Source organism: Bos grunniens, chromosome 14 (genome assembly GCF_055505025.1).
Source record: "Bos grunniens cultivar Pamir isolate PY7600 chromosome 14, Bosgru_T2T1.0, whole genome shotgun sequence".
NCBI lineage: Eukaryota > Metazoa > Chordata > Mammalia > Artiodactyla > Bovidae > Bos > Bos grunniens.
In genome coordinates this window covers 21,739,949-21,753,056 of record NC_141178.1, presented here as the reverse complement: position 1 = coordinate 21,753,056, position 13,108 = coordinate 21,739,949, and the positions used below count along the sequence as shown (strand labels likewise).

At 34.0% G+C, this 13,108-nt stretch overlaps 1 protein-coding gene across 13 annotated transcripts in view; it reads right to left on the bottom strand.

Annotated features, from left to right (window-relative positions):
- The window catches only part of RIMS2 (regulating synaptic membrane exocytosis 2), a 605,965-nt gene that overhangs the window by 221,301 nt on the left and 371,556 nt on the right, over positions 1-13,108 (bottom strand). For 12 of the 13 annotated variants that reach the window (XM_086336253.1, XM_086336255.1, XM_086336266.1 and 9 more), the window contains one exon: positions 10,865-10,981. In XM_086336253.1, coding sequence (XP_086192379.1) covers positions 10,865-10,981 — 117 coding nt within the window. Of the gene's footprint in view, positions 1-76; positions 143-10,864; positions 10,982-13,108 lie in introns of all 13 variants that reach the window. The other variant, XM_086336261.1, reaches the window with a different exon arrangement.

The window sequence follows — 13,108 nt, the reverse complement described above, 5'->3', positions numbered from 1 at the left end:
AAAATAGAAGTGAGTTAATATCAATAGACAGGCACATGCAATTCTACAAACAGACTCAATTGTAAGAAAAAAATACCTGCCATCCCTGTGATGATGTTCAACGCTCTGACTGTATCTGGAGCGAGGTAGAGTAAGAAAATGACTGCAAGCATGGCAGGAAACAAGAATATAAATGAGACTCAGGAAAGAAATGAAGACGGTATCGTTTAATTTTTAAAAGTGAGATTCAAAAAAGATAAGCAGAGAGCAAGCAAAGCAAATGAAAGTCGTTACTGGAAAGTTTGCTCCTTCTTCCCAATGTCCATTGTAATACGGCAGTGCTAAAGGTTAAAATGGTCTAAATATTCTAAAACAAAACACAACAGAATGTAACGAATTGAGATTTAAACAAATAATATTTAAAAATAAAACCTTATCGATTACCACAAACATCCTCAGCATCATCTATAAAATGTATTATAATATAGATGCTTCCTCATTTTGGGGGAGGAAAGGCAGGGAAAGAAAAATAATAAAATAACCAGAAAGCTTGAGAAGAAAATATTAAAAGAGATAATTTCTAATAGTTATCACACTTAGGGGATTTCATAAGGCAATGATTTCTTTTACAATCATTACTAATTAAAAGTAACTAAAAGAGTTTATAAAATTTCATTTAGTAGGGAACAAACTGAATACTTCATTTGAATATTGCTTTATTTTAATATTACTTTATTTTGAATACTAATTATTTGAAATTAGTTTATTCGAATATTAATTTTATTTTTTAAATGCATTGGATGCTATTCCATTTTCCAGTCACTGTTCATTACATGCTATTGATTCTGCTGCACTTCATGCCTCATGACTTACCATAAGCCATCAAAGCAGTACATTTTCATTTTTACCCCTCTGTAGCTGATTCTCTTATTTCCATAGCACTAATATAATTAAAAAAAAATTTTAACCTTTCATGTCAAAACACTTAATTTTGGCAGATTATCATTACGCTTCAGTAAAAAATGGAAACTCACCTTGATCTCTCTCAACATCTCTAAAGAGGACATATACATTTGTATCTTCACTTGTCCTATTCTTCTCCAAAAAAGGAAGAAATTCCTCTACTTGTAATCCTACTTCCCATATGGCCTTGCTTCATTCATTTTTGTCTCATGCCTTCCCTTCCACAATCACATTTAATTCTCAAAATAAAAACTTCAACAACTTTGCCTTCCTCTCTCTTTTTTCATCAAAAAACATCTTTTAGATGTATCTACAATTCTTGCTATCACATTCTCACTTTTCAGTCATGCTTAAAGTTTACTGTAATTTGACTTCTGCCTCTACTATTCTCTTCAAGGTATTCTGTGAGTTTTATCTGTGAAATTCTAAAAAATCCTTTAATTTCTTCTTGATCTTCATTATGCTCCATTTATCTATGGCTTTAGACACTGATTTTCAACCTCTATTTCTTGACACTCCTCTTGGTTTTTGAAACACTATTCTCTCAGGCTATTACAAATTTGTGTGTGAGCTCAGTCCTGTCTGACTCTTTGCTACCCTATGGAGTGTAGCCCGCCAGGCTGCTCTGTCCATGGAAATTTCCAGGCAAGAATACTGGAGTGGGTTGCATTTCGTCTTCCAGGGGATCTTCCCAACCCAGGGATCGAACCCTTGACTCTTGAGTCTCTTCCATTGGCAGGCGGATTCTTTAATAGTGTCTATTAACACTTAACTATGTGCCACATACTCCATTTAAGTTTTGTCTATGTCTCACTACTCATAACAACCCTTCGAGATAGGGTCTCGTATTCCCACAGTCAGAGAAAACTGGTTGTGAGTGCTTGCACACAACTGTAAAGTAAGGAGCACAACTGGCTTTTAAACTCAGGGCTTCCTTTAGCCAAAACACAGGCTCTTAACATGTATACACTGGCCTGGTCTCCTGCCTACTAACTGTTTCCTTATCCATTTCACTTATTGATTCCCTTTCTTTTATTCCTCAGAGGCAGTGGTTTCCCAAGATTTTTCCTTGACTTTCTTCATACTCAAACACATTCTTTCTGGATAATACTATTTGTTTTTATAGTGTAAATTCTCACTTTGGTTTAACCTTGATTTTTCTTTGGGTTTCACATTTCCAGCAGCTTCCTGAGATCTCCACATGGCTGCTTGAGTGTCATGTAAGCATTTCAGAAAAACACATGCTAATTGTGAGATGTGTAAGACATTGGCCAATTTGAACATCTGGAGCTGCAACTGTAAGTAAGACAGCTGGAGAAGTAGCTTTCCAACGTTCTTTTTAAGTAGAAGACCATTTGTTTTTTCATACAAAATTCATGTCAAACCAATATTTAGGAATCCAATAAAATCAGAATGGCACTGTCTACAGAGGGAAGACGAAGCCTAGATCCTGCCCATTTGGCCTCATCCTTACCTCCCAGAGCAGTCCTTCACATATCTTTAGAATCTAGAACCCTATCATTTTAAAGGGCCTCCTAGTAGTTAACTATAATTCTTTAATCCTCTTTGGAATTTAATATAACACTTCAGCTATTTGTTTTCTTGTAATCTCAGTTTCAACTGAGAATTTAAATATTTAATAAACCAAGCTATAAAGTCTCAAAATTTAACTTATCCATTTTCCCTATTTTCTACATTCAACTGATTTATAACCATTGCTCATTCTAATGCCTAAATAACTCAGGTTTATCCCTTGTTTTCCTTTTTTACTGCCACTATCAGTTCAGTTCAGTCACTCAGTCGTGTCCGACTCTTTGCGACCCCATGAATCCCAGCACACCAGGCCTCCCTGTCCATCACCAACTCCCAGAGTTCACTCAGACTCACGTCCATCAAGTCAGTGATGCCATCCAGCCATCTCATCCTCTGTCGTCCTCTTCTCCTCCTGCCCTCAATCCCTCCCAGCATCAGAGTCTTTTCCAATGAGTCAACTTTTCGCATCAGGTGGCCAAAGTACTGGAGTTTCAGCTTTAGCATCAGTCCTTCCAAAGAACACCTAGGGCTGATCTCCTTCAGAATGGACTGGTTGGATCTCCTTGCCGTCCAAGGGACTCTCAAGAGTCTTCTCCAACACCACAGTTCAAAAGCATCAATTCTTCAGCACTCAGCCTTCTTCACAGTCCAACTCTCACATCCATACATGACCACTGGAAAAACCATAGCCTTGACTAGACGGACCTTTGTTGGCAAAGTAATGTCTCTGCTTTTCAATATGCTATCTAGGTTGGCCATAACTTTTCTTCCAAGCAGTAAGCGTCTTTTAATTTCATGGCTGCAGTCACCATCTGCAGTAATTTTGGAGCCCAAAAAGATAAAGTCTGACACCGTTTCCACTGTTTCCCCATCTATTTCCCATGAAGTGATGGGACCAGATGCCATGATCTAGTTTTCTGAATGTTGAGCTTTAAGCCAACTTTTTCACTCTCCACTTTCACTTTCATCATTTCTAAGCTACATTCAATCTTCATCTTCTATTACTTCTCTTTTCCCATACCATGACTTTTTATCTAGGTTCAGCAGACTAAGATTGTCTAAATATATTCCATACTTTCCTGACTTTCAGACTAAGTTCATGCTCAACACTCATGCTCCACACTCTGCCAAGAATGTCCTGTCCATCATTCCCTCTCTGTCTCCACTTCATTGCCTTTCAAAATTCTACTAATTTTTGAAGTCCAACTTCTCTTGGAAGCTCTTTCCAACAAATTCAAGCAGGCCATTTCCTCTCCAATCTGTTCTAATACTATTATGCTTAGGCCTCGTGGTCTTTTATGTTTTATAACTAGTTACTATATTGTATAATTACTTGGTATAATCAATTGGATCACGTGCTTATCTAGACCAACATAATGCCTACTCTAAATCTTTGTGCAGAACGCCTAACCCACTCAATAAATATATTTTGAGTTGAACTCAAAGGTAAAGCAGAATTATGATCTTTTCATGTGGAACCTACTGTTTAAAGACAGCAGTCATTCATATAATCCCAGAAACACTCTAGAGCTGTAAACAAAAGATTAAAAACCTATGCAGTATAAGAAATAAGGAAAACAGTATCAAAAAGATTTTTCTGGCTTTACAAAGAGTAGAAAGAATACCCAACAGTAGTGATGTTGGGATTTACTGCATTAAAAAGGAATAGACTGTCTCTGAAAATTACTTAAGGGTAACAAAAATGTGTAAAATTCAAAGCTGTTAAAATTTTCATATTCATAGAGCACATATATATATATAATCACCCAACTTTTAATATTTTCCTTGAGAAGCTTATAATTAATTTCATCTCTGTAAAGCCAAAGAAAACACTATACAGGAATCATCATCATCACGCAACAGTTTGTTTTATTTCCCTTTTTGTGATGGTCAATTTTATGTATCAACTTAACTGGCCAAGGGGTGCTCACCTTAAACATTATTTCTGGGAATGTATGTAAAGGTGTCTCAGGATGAGATTCTCATTTGATTCAGTGGAATCAGTACATTGCCCACTCCAGTGTGGGTGGACATCAGGCATGAGCTTGACATCTCATAGCTCTCTGGCCCTCTGACTGAGATTGATTAATGCACCACCGGCTCACCCGGTTCTCAGGCCTTGTACTCTGACTGAATTATACTACCATTTCACAAGTCTCCAGCATGCAAAAAGCAGACGGTAGATCTTTTCAGGTTGTATAATCATGTGAGCCAATTCCTCATAATAAATCTATCTATCACCTATCTATATATTTATCTATCTATCTATTATCAATCTCTCTCTATCCAGCCTAACAATTCTGTTTCTCTGGAGAACAGTGACTATATGCTTTTCCATAGACATGTTATACCTCTTAACATAATCTGGTCATGATTCCCCTTGGAGTAATAGTATAAAAATGCATCTGTGAATATTACAGTAATTAACCATACTATTTTAGTAAGTCCCCTAAAATTCACCTAAGATACAGAATCATTTGCTGCATCCACTTACAGAAATTTAAAAACATTTTATTTATACTTATCCATTAAAGCATGCTTACTTTTCTCCCCAAATTAATGGACAGTATAAAACCTATGCAATAAATAATGTCCTAAATGTAAATGAGGGGTTAAAGTAAGTTATTTTAAATATTGCATTTAATCCAATTTGTTTGAAAATTTTAAAAAATTGAGCAGAACTTTAACTCATTGCAAAAGAATAAAACAGGAAACCAAAACATGACTCAATTTTTTTTTTTTTGGTCTAACCCCCTTTACTTCTTTAAAAAAATTACATTTATTTATTTTTAATTGAAGGATAATTGCTCTACAATATTGTGTTGGTTTTCGCCACACTTCAGCATGAATCAACCATAGGTATACCTATGTTCCCTCCCTTTTGAACCTCCCTCCCACCCCTCTAGGTTGTTACAGAACCCCAGTTTGAGTTACCTGAGTCACAGCAAATTTCCATTGGCTATAAATTTTACATATGGTAATGTACATATTTGCATGTTATGCTCTTCATACATTCCACCCTCTCCTTCCTCCCACCACACCCGTGTCCATAAGTCTGTTCTCTACGTCTGTGTCTCCATTGCTGCTCTGCAAATAGGTTAAACAGTACTGTCTTTCTAGACTCAATACATATGCACTGATATACAATATTTGTTTTTATCTTTCTGACTTACTTCACTCTGTATAATAGGCTTAGAACTAACTGAACTGTGTTCCTTTTTATGGCTGAGTAATATACCACTGTATATATGTACCACTGCTTCTTTATCCATTCATCTGTCTATGGACATCTAGGTTGCTTCCATGTTCTAGCTACTGTAAACAGTGCTGCAATGAATATTGGGGTACATGTGTCTTTTTCAATTTTGGTTTCCTCAGGGTATATGCCTAGGAGGGGGATTAGTGGGTCAATGCAGCAATTCCATTGCTTTTATTCCTAGTTTTTTAAGGAATCTCCATACTGTTTTCCATAGTGGCTGCATCAGTTTACATTACCCCCCAACAGTGCAAGAAGGTTCCCTTTTCTCCACACCCTTTCTAGCATTTATTGTTTGTAGATTTTTTTGATGATGGCCATTCTGACTGGTGTGAGGTGATATCTCATTGTAGTTTTGATTTGCATTTCTCTAGTCTGAGCGATGTTGAGCATCTTTTCATGTGTTTACCAGCCATCTGTCTGTCGTCTTTGGAGAAATGTCTGTTTAGGTTTTTGCCCACTTTTTGATTGGGCTGTTTGTTTTTCTGGTATTAAGTTGTATGAGCTGCTTGTATATTTTGGAAATTAATCCATTGCCACAAAATGTGACTAAATTTAAAAAAAAGATTAATAAAGGAACTTTTAGATTCTCAAATCCTGATAAAAAATTTGACTATCCAAAGAACTAAAAAAGATTATTGATCTAATTTCCTTACACACTTTGATTCTTACTAAGAAATTTAATTTTTGAAGATAAAACAAAACTATATTTATAATGAATTATCCTTCCATTGTATTTCATTAGCCTGAATATTCCCTTTTCATTTCAGTTCAGTTCAGTCGCTCAGTCATGTCCAATGCTTTGCAACCCCATGTTCCCTTTTAGGAACTACCAGCTACAAAAAAGGACTGTAAAAAAAAGGGAGATAAAAATCTCACTCTTAAGTAATCTGCGGATTTTAAAAGCTAAATTTCCAACAATCTCAATTTAATACCAAACTGTCTTTAACACTGTCATTATTTTGATACTTTATAGTTCCTAAAATATACTATGATTTAAAAAGTAAAACTTTAATCCTGAAATATAATAAATAAAAAGTTGCATTAATTTGTAGGATGAGTTTTCTTTTTCATTTACTTTCTCTATGTTTTCAAACTTTCAGAGATATATTTCTCTCAAAGCTGATAACTGAAATGGTTTGGTAATTTCTGGTAGCTGACAGCCTGTTAAAGAATAGTGAAACAGCATGTATTTGAAGTATTTCAGAAATTCATATAATAGGGCAAATATGCCCTGTTTTATAAAATATTATAGAATATAAATGCATTAATTGAATGAACAGAAGAAAAAAGTTTATGAAGTAATATATCTTCTGCCAGTATTATTTTTATTCCTTATTAGGCTGAAAGTATACTCTATGGAATTAAATGCAACTAATATATTTCAGTCTCTATGATAGACATAAAAAATGTGTACTGTAAGATACCTATGACATATTATAGAAATAGCATCTAGTACTCTATACTTATTCTAGTAGTAAATTAACTCCTATAATAAATAAGCTCTTGAAATGATTTCTAATACTAAAGTCACATAGTTTGCTCCAGAAAATGATGTTCTTAGTTGTAGTAGTTATCAGGATTTCCCAGAGAAATAATGATACAAAAAAGTAGGAGGAATGAAGATGAAGATGACTATTATATTAATCATTTTTATTTAATATCACTGTATGGAAGTTTCTGAATTACTTGTAATAAACCTTCTTTCTTTTCAAAAGAGAAAAGGAATTTGACTAGTACTAATAAAATGAGATGTGCAGAGAAATGAAGATCCAATCAAAATTCTATGTATAATTCTTCGTATATAATCTATAAGAAAAGGATATCTCTTTCTTACACCATGTAAGTTTAAACAAGTGTGTGTATGCATGTTTAAATCGCTTCAGTCATGTCTGATTCTTTGTGATGCTAGGGACTGTAGTTCAACAGGCTCCTCTGTCCATGGGGTTCTCCAGGCAAGAATACAGGAGTGGGTTGCCATATCCTCCTTCAGGGGATCTTCCTAACGCAGGGATCAAACATGTCTCTTATGCCTCCTGTGTTGGAAGACGGGTTTTCTACTACTAGCACCACCTGGGAAGCCCAACCAGGTATACAAATTAATGTCATACAGTATCATTTATTGGGGCTTCCCTGGTGGCTCAGACAATAAAGAATTCACCCACAATGTGGGAGACTGGGGTTCCATCCTTGGGTCAGAATATCCCATGGAGAAGGGAATGGCTACCCATACCATATTCTAGCCTGAAGAATTTCATGCACAGAGGAGCCTGGCAAGCCACAGTCCATGGGGTTGTATCATTTATCACCCAACATGGCCGATGTAAAAGCCATTATCTTTTTTTTTTTAAGCTATTATCTTTATTCACAATTTTCTAGTATGCCCCTAGTCTTTCATCCTTCTTACTGGGTCTTTCTGATAATATATGTATATTCTGGCTCTGTATCTTTTGTTGTTGCCTAAATAAACATGCTCATTTTTCAAGGTCCAACACATATCCTACATCCTCTACAAGCCACTTTAAAAAAACAACTGAATTGACTGACTTCTCTTTTCTCTGCTTAATTGATGAGCACATTAAAATGTAAATTATTTATAAGCTAAAAGATCCTTTTAAAATGTTAAGAGGTACTTTTTCTGAGTACATACCATTCAATTGGTGGCACTGTTTCACTTAATCTATCCAACAACCCTATAAAGTTGGTATTAATATTCTAATTTTATAGATAAGGAAGTCAAGTAGATAAGGAAATCAAATCAAAGATACACAGGGATCAAGTAGTAAAAAAATTCTAAATTCAAGCCCAATGCCATTTGGTTCCAAATCCCATGAAAAAGAATACATTTCATGAAATATTCTAGTCCAGTGTGTCAATTCTTACTGACAAGCAAGATTAATGCACTACTCAAAATAACTAAATTTTACTTATCATCTCAAAGGAAATTATTTTTTAGGCTTTTAAATCAACAGTATTATTTACCAATTCTATAAAATACAGTTCATGAAAATTCACTGTAGGAGGTTTAGAGTATTCTTACCATCTATTATAAATAGTACATAAAAATAACAATGCCTTCATATGCATTCTATTATGTAAAATCTTTTAGAATATTAGGATAAAACAGAAATTAAGAACCCATTGTTTAATAATGTGATAGACTATTTTCATGGATAATACCATGCTTTTCATTTTTGATTCCTCATGTTAATGAATAATGATTGCAAAAATACTCAAAATTAATATAGAAATGGTTTTATAGGCCTATTTAAATGAAATTCCATTTTATTTATTTCTAAAAGGATTTAAAACAGCTCACAATGAAGAGTAATTATGATCTGGTAATGTACAAGACTCAAAAACAGAAATGAAATCATGTGGATCAATTTCCCCACAAAATCTCTGAATTACTTGAACGTTTTTGCCAAATTAAAAGATTCATAATGTTATAAAGAAAACAATAAAATATGACATTTCAATTATGACTAATTCAAATATTAACTAATACCAAGGATTGAATAGCACTTTTCAGGTCATTAATCTTAGGGCTCTTTGTCTCAAAATATCAATAAAATATTATGTGCTTGTCATGACAGTGACTATTTTTGTTTATAATTCTGGAGGTCAATTTTATTCTGTTCTTCCCTGCAAGATTTAGCCCAGACCATACTGCCTTCAGAGAACATATCTAGTTCATTTTACATAAACTTGGAGGATTTAAAGTCATTTCAGACTTTCCTCCCTGATCATCTGCTTAACATGCCTTCAATGTGAACAAGGAGTTTATGAGTCACTACATGAAAAATTTCAAGATATTATCAATTTTTAAAAATTCTACTAGGTAATGAAAAACTCATTCATCCACCCTAATATGATGCATTCCTAATCATTCTAATAGAGTTACCTTTTTCACAATTATTGTACTTGATAAGTATCCATTTTTGTAGGTAACATGCCTATAATTACTTTAAAGATACAAACCCCTATGAAAAAGTCAAATAAATTAAAAATAAATAAAACACTACACTAACTTTCATTTGACACTAAGATATTAATTTATTCACTTCCTATTTCTTCTTAGATCTCAGACACAAAAGCCAATAGCTGATTGACACTATTGAAGACTAAGATATTCCCTATATTTCTTTTGAAAAAATGTACTCCAACACAATGTTATAAGCATGAACTGAGTTAGAGTTAGACTATATTTGGACAAAACAATTTATAAGTATTGACAAAAAAATTTCATATCAATTGATTGAATCTCCACCCTTCCCCCCAGTGTTTTTACTAAAATCAGTTTAGGATGCATATAAAGAAATTTCTGAGTTCCCTGGCTATTTCATCATAATATTCTCTGAACAGCAAATTAAGCTTTCTATTCTAATCCTTATCTTAAACCCACTTGGTAGTTTTGGGGAAATACCATAGCATTTTTCATTTCATATGTAATCAAATAATGTACTAGAAGATTAATCAATTAGCTTGTTAAAAAAATTATTAGTAATTAATGTATGTACTGAAACATGCCTAAGTATATCACATTTAATAGAGAAAATTCAGAGAAGTCTTCCAAGCACAGCAGTCAACAAGTATAATTCTTTAAGCTGTTTAAAAGGTTTACTGAAAGCCATGAGGAAAAACCTCTTCATGAATCAGTTTTTCTGTCTGTTTAAACAAACCAGACTTGTCTCAACATGACTATATATAAAAAGTCACACTGATTTACCAGATGAATGTAAAAGACTTTAAATCTACAGTCTCATGAAAGTATTTTTCAATATACTAATTGGTTATGATAAAGTAAAAATAACAAAACATCCTGTTTTCCTTATGATTGTCATTATAATTTCATGTGCAAGTTCATTAACTTAACTGGCTTGATTTAACAACGTACCAAAACTGCAAGAGCAAAATGAATTTTTTTTCTTAGCAAACAAAAGGTTGTTTTTTGTTTCTTTAATTTTTTAAAATGATGTGATAGTCATAAGAATTAATGTAGATGTTGTACACGAAGCACATGGTTTCAAAAACTAAGAAATACCCAAGTTCAGGATGAAAACATTTTATGGTAATCTTTCTTCCTGTAGGCAGCAATTATAATATGGTCTCACAGTATTTGATTAAATTTACCTGTCTCTGTCTGGAGAATAATGGTCATCCATGACACGGTGTCTATCCATTCGGCTAATTGTATTATAATGTCCTATAGCAGAGCGTGTCCCTCGAAGTCCCTGCTCCACATTTCGACTGAAATAGCAAGATCCATTAAATATCTTAATAAACCATAATCATATATTATACTAAAAAATAAAGTTTTTTAATAAAGACAGTATAAAAAGACAAAAGATCACTGTAATGTCAGCCTTAAGATTTTTGCTTTGTTTTAACTAATTGCACTTCTGGCTAAATCTATAAATTTCACATGGAGATTGACAATAAAATTAGGAGATTGCTGCTGTAACAGGTGTGTGCCTGCTAATTGCTTCAGTCCTGTCCAACTCTTTGTGACTTGCATGGACTGTAGCCCTCCAGGCTCCTCTGTCCATGGGATTTTCCAAGCAAAAATACTGGAATGGGTTGCCATTTCTTCCTCCAGGGGATCTTCCTGAGCCAGAGATGGAAGCCGGATCTCTTACCCCTCCTACATCTCCTACATCGGTGGGCAGTACCCACTAGTGCTGCACAGGAAGCCATAAGAGGTCCGGCATAAAATTAAGGCAATATCAATGGGAATGAAGATAGGGATTATGAAAACTATTAATGGATGACTCCCAGGTGTAGTGGGAGAAGGCAATGGCAACCCTCTCCAGTACTCTTGCCTAGAAAATCCCATGGACAGAGGAGCCTGGTAGGCTGCCGTCTATGGGGTCACGCAGAGCTGGACACGACTGAAGTGACTTAGCAGCAGAAGCAGCAGCCCAGGTGTATAGTAGTGATAATAAAATATGAAATATAGGAGGAAGTATAGATTTGTGTGGAGAAAATGAGTTCAGCATGTTGCTTATAGACAATATATTTGCCATCTTATTTTAGGGATAATAATTGTTTATTTTTTTAATCTAAACTGATATTTTTATAACCGATCAATGACTATTTTTTTAAGCTACCATTCTTGGCCTGGGTTGTTTACTAATCTTACGGGCTTCCCTTGCAGCTCAGTCGGTAAAGAGTCTGCCTGCAATGAAGGAGACCTGGGTTCAGTTCCTGGGTTGGGAAGATCCCCTGGAGGAGAGAATGGCAACCCATTCCAGTATTCTTACTTGGAGTATCCCATGGAGAGAGGAGCCTGGCAGACTACAGTCTATGCGGTCCCAAGAGTTGGACATGACTGAGTGACTAAGCACATTCTTTTCCATACAGGCTTTCTGTTAAGTGCAGGTGAATCTAATCTAAAATCCATGTCTATTTTCTACTGGTGTGTTCAAATATTCATTCTTTGATAAGTCAAGGATTCCTTTTTTTTTTTATGAGAAACGGTTTAATTTACTAAAACTACAAATTTAAAATCTTATTCTCTCTTGCACTTTAAATGTCAGATTACAAATCTTATTATTCTACTGATAAGTCTACCACATTTAAACAGTTACTTTTCAGAAGACTTTTAATAATTTTAGTCCCATTTACAATCTTACCTAAATCTTCAAATGTGTTTTTTCAAATATTTTAAACTATGTTTATAAATTTAATGTTAAATTTTCTCTTTAATTAATTGTCTAAATAAACATTTAAGTACTTAATATCCTTCTAATTAAGTTAAATTTATAAATATAATAAATCTTGTTCTCTTAGACAGTCTAATGCCACGTATAAAATTAAGATGACAACCTAAAATTCTAAGTTTAAATGTCTAAAAATAACTCCATTACTCATTTAAAATAAGTGTTTTAAGATTGTCATTCTAAGGGTTCAAATTGCCTTAAACATTGCAAGTATATAAAATGTGAAATTATGCACATATTTCCTGTTCAGAAACATTATTTCCTTAGTTCTTACTCTAGTAAGCCTTTCTATAACTTAATTGGATTGATTCGGAAACATTTCCATGGTTCTTACTCCATTAAGCATTTCTATAACTTAACTGGATTGATTAGAGTTTTCCTCTAAATATAAGTCCTGGAATTGTAGATTTCCAAACAATTCTTCCCACTGCTCATGCATTTCCTTTTAGTCTTCTCATGATTGTTCTTAATTGTATTGCTCCAACAAATGTTTATTCTTTCCTATTTCTTAAAATGTCAATATCATTCATGAGTACAATTAGTTGGGTCTAACTAGATCTGCTCAATATATATATGAGACTGGAATTTGTATCTTCTTTATGACTATGAACTTAAAATAAAATCATATTTAGGTCATCCAAAGTTACAAAGTAGC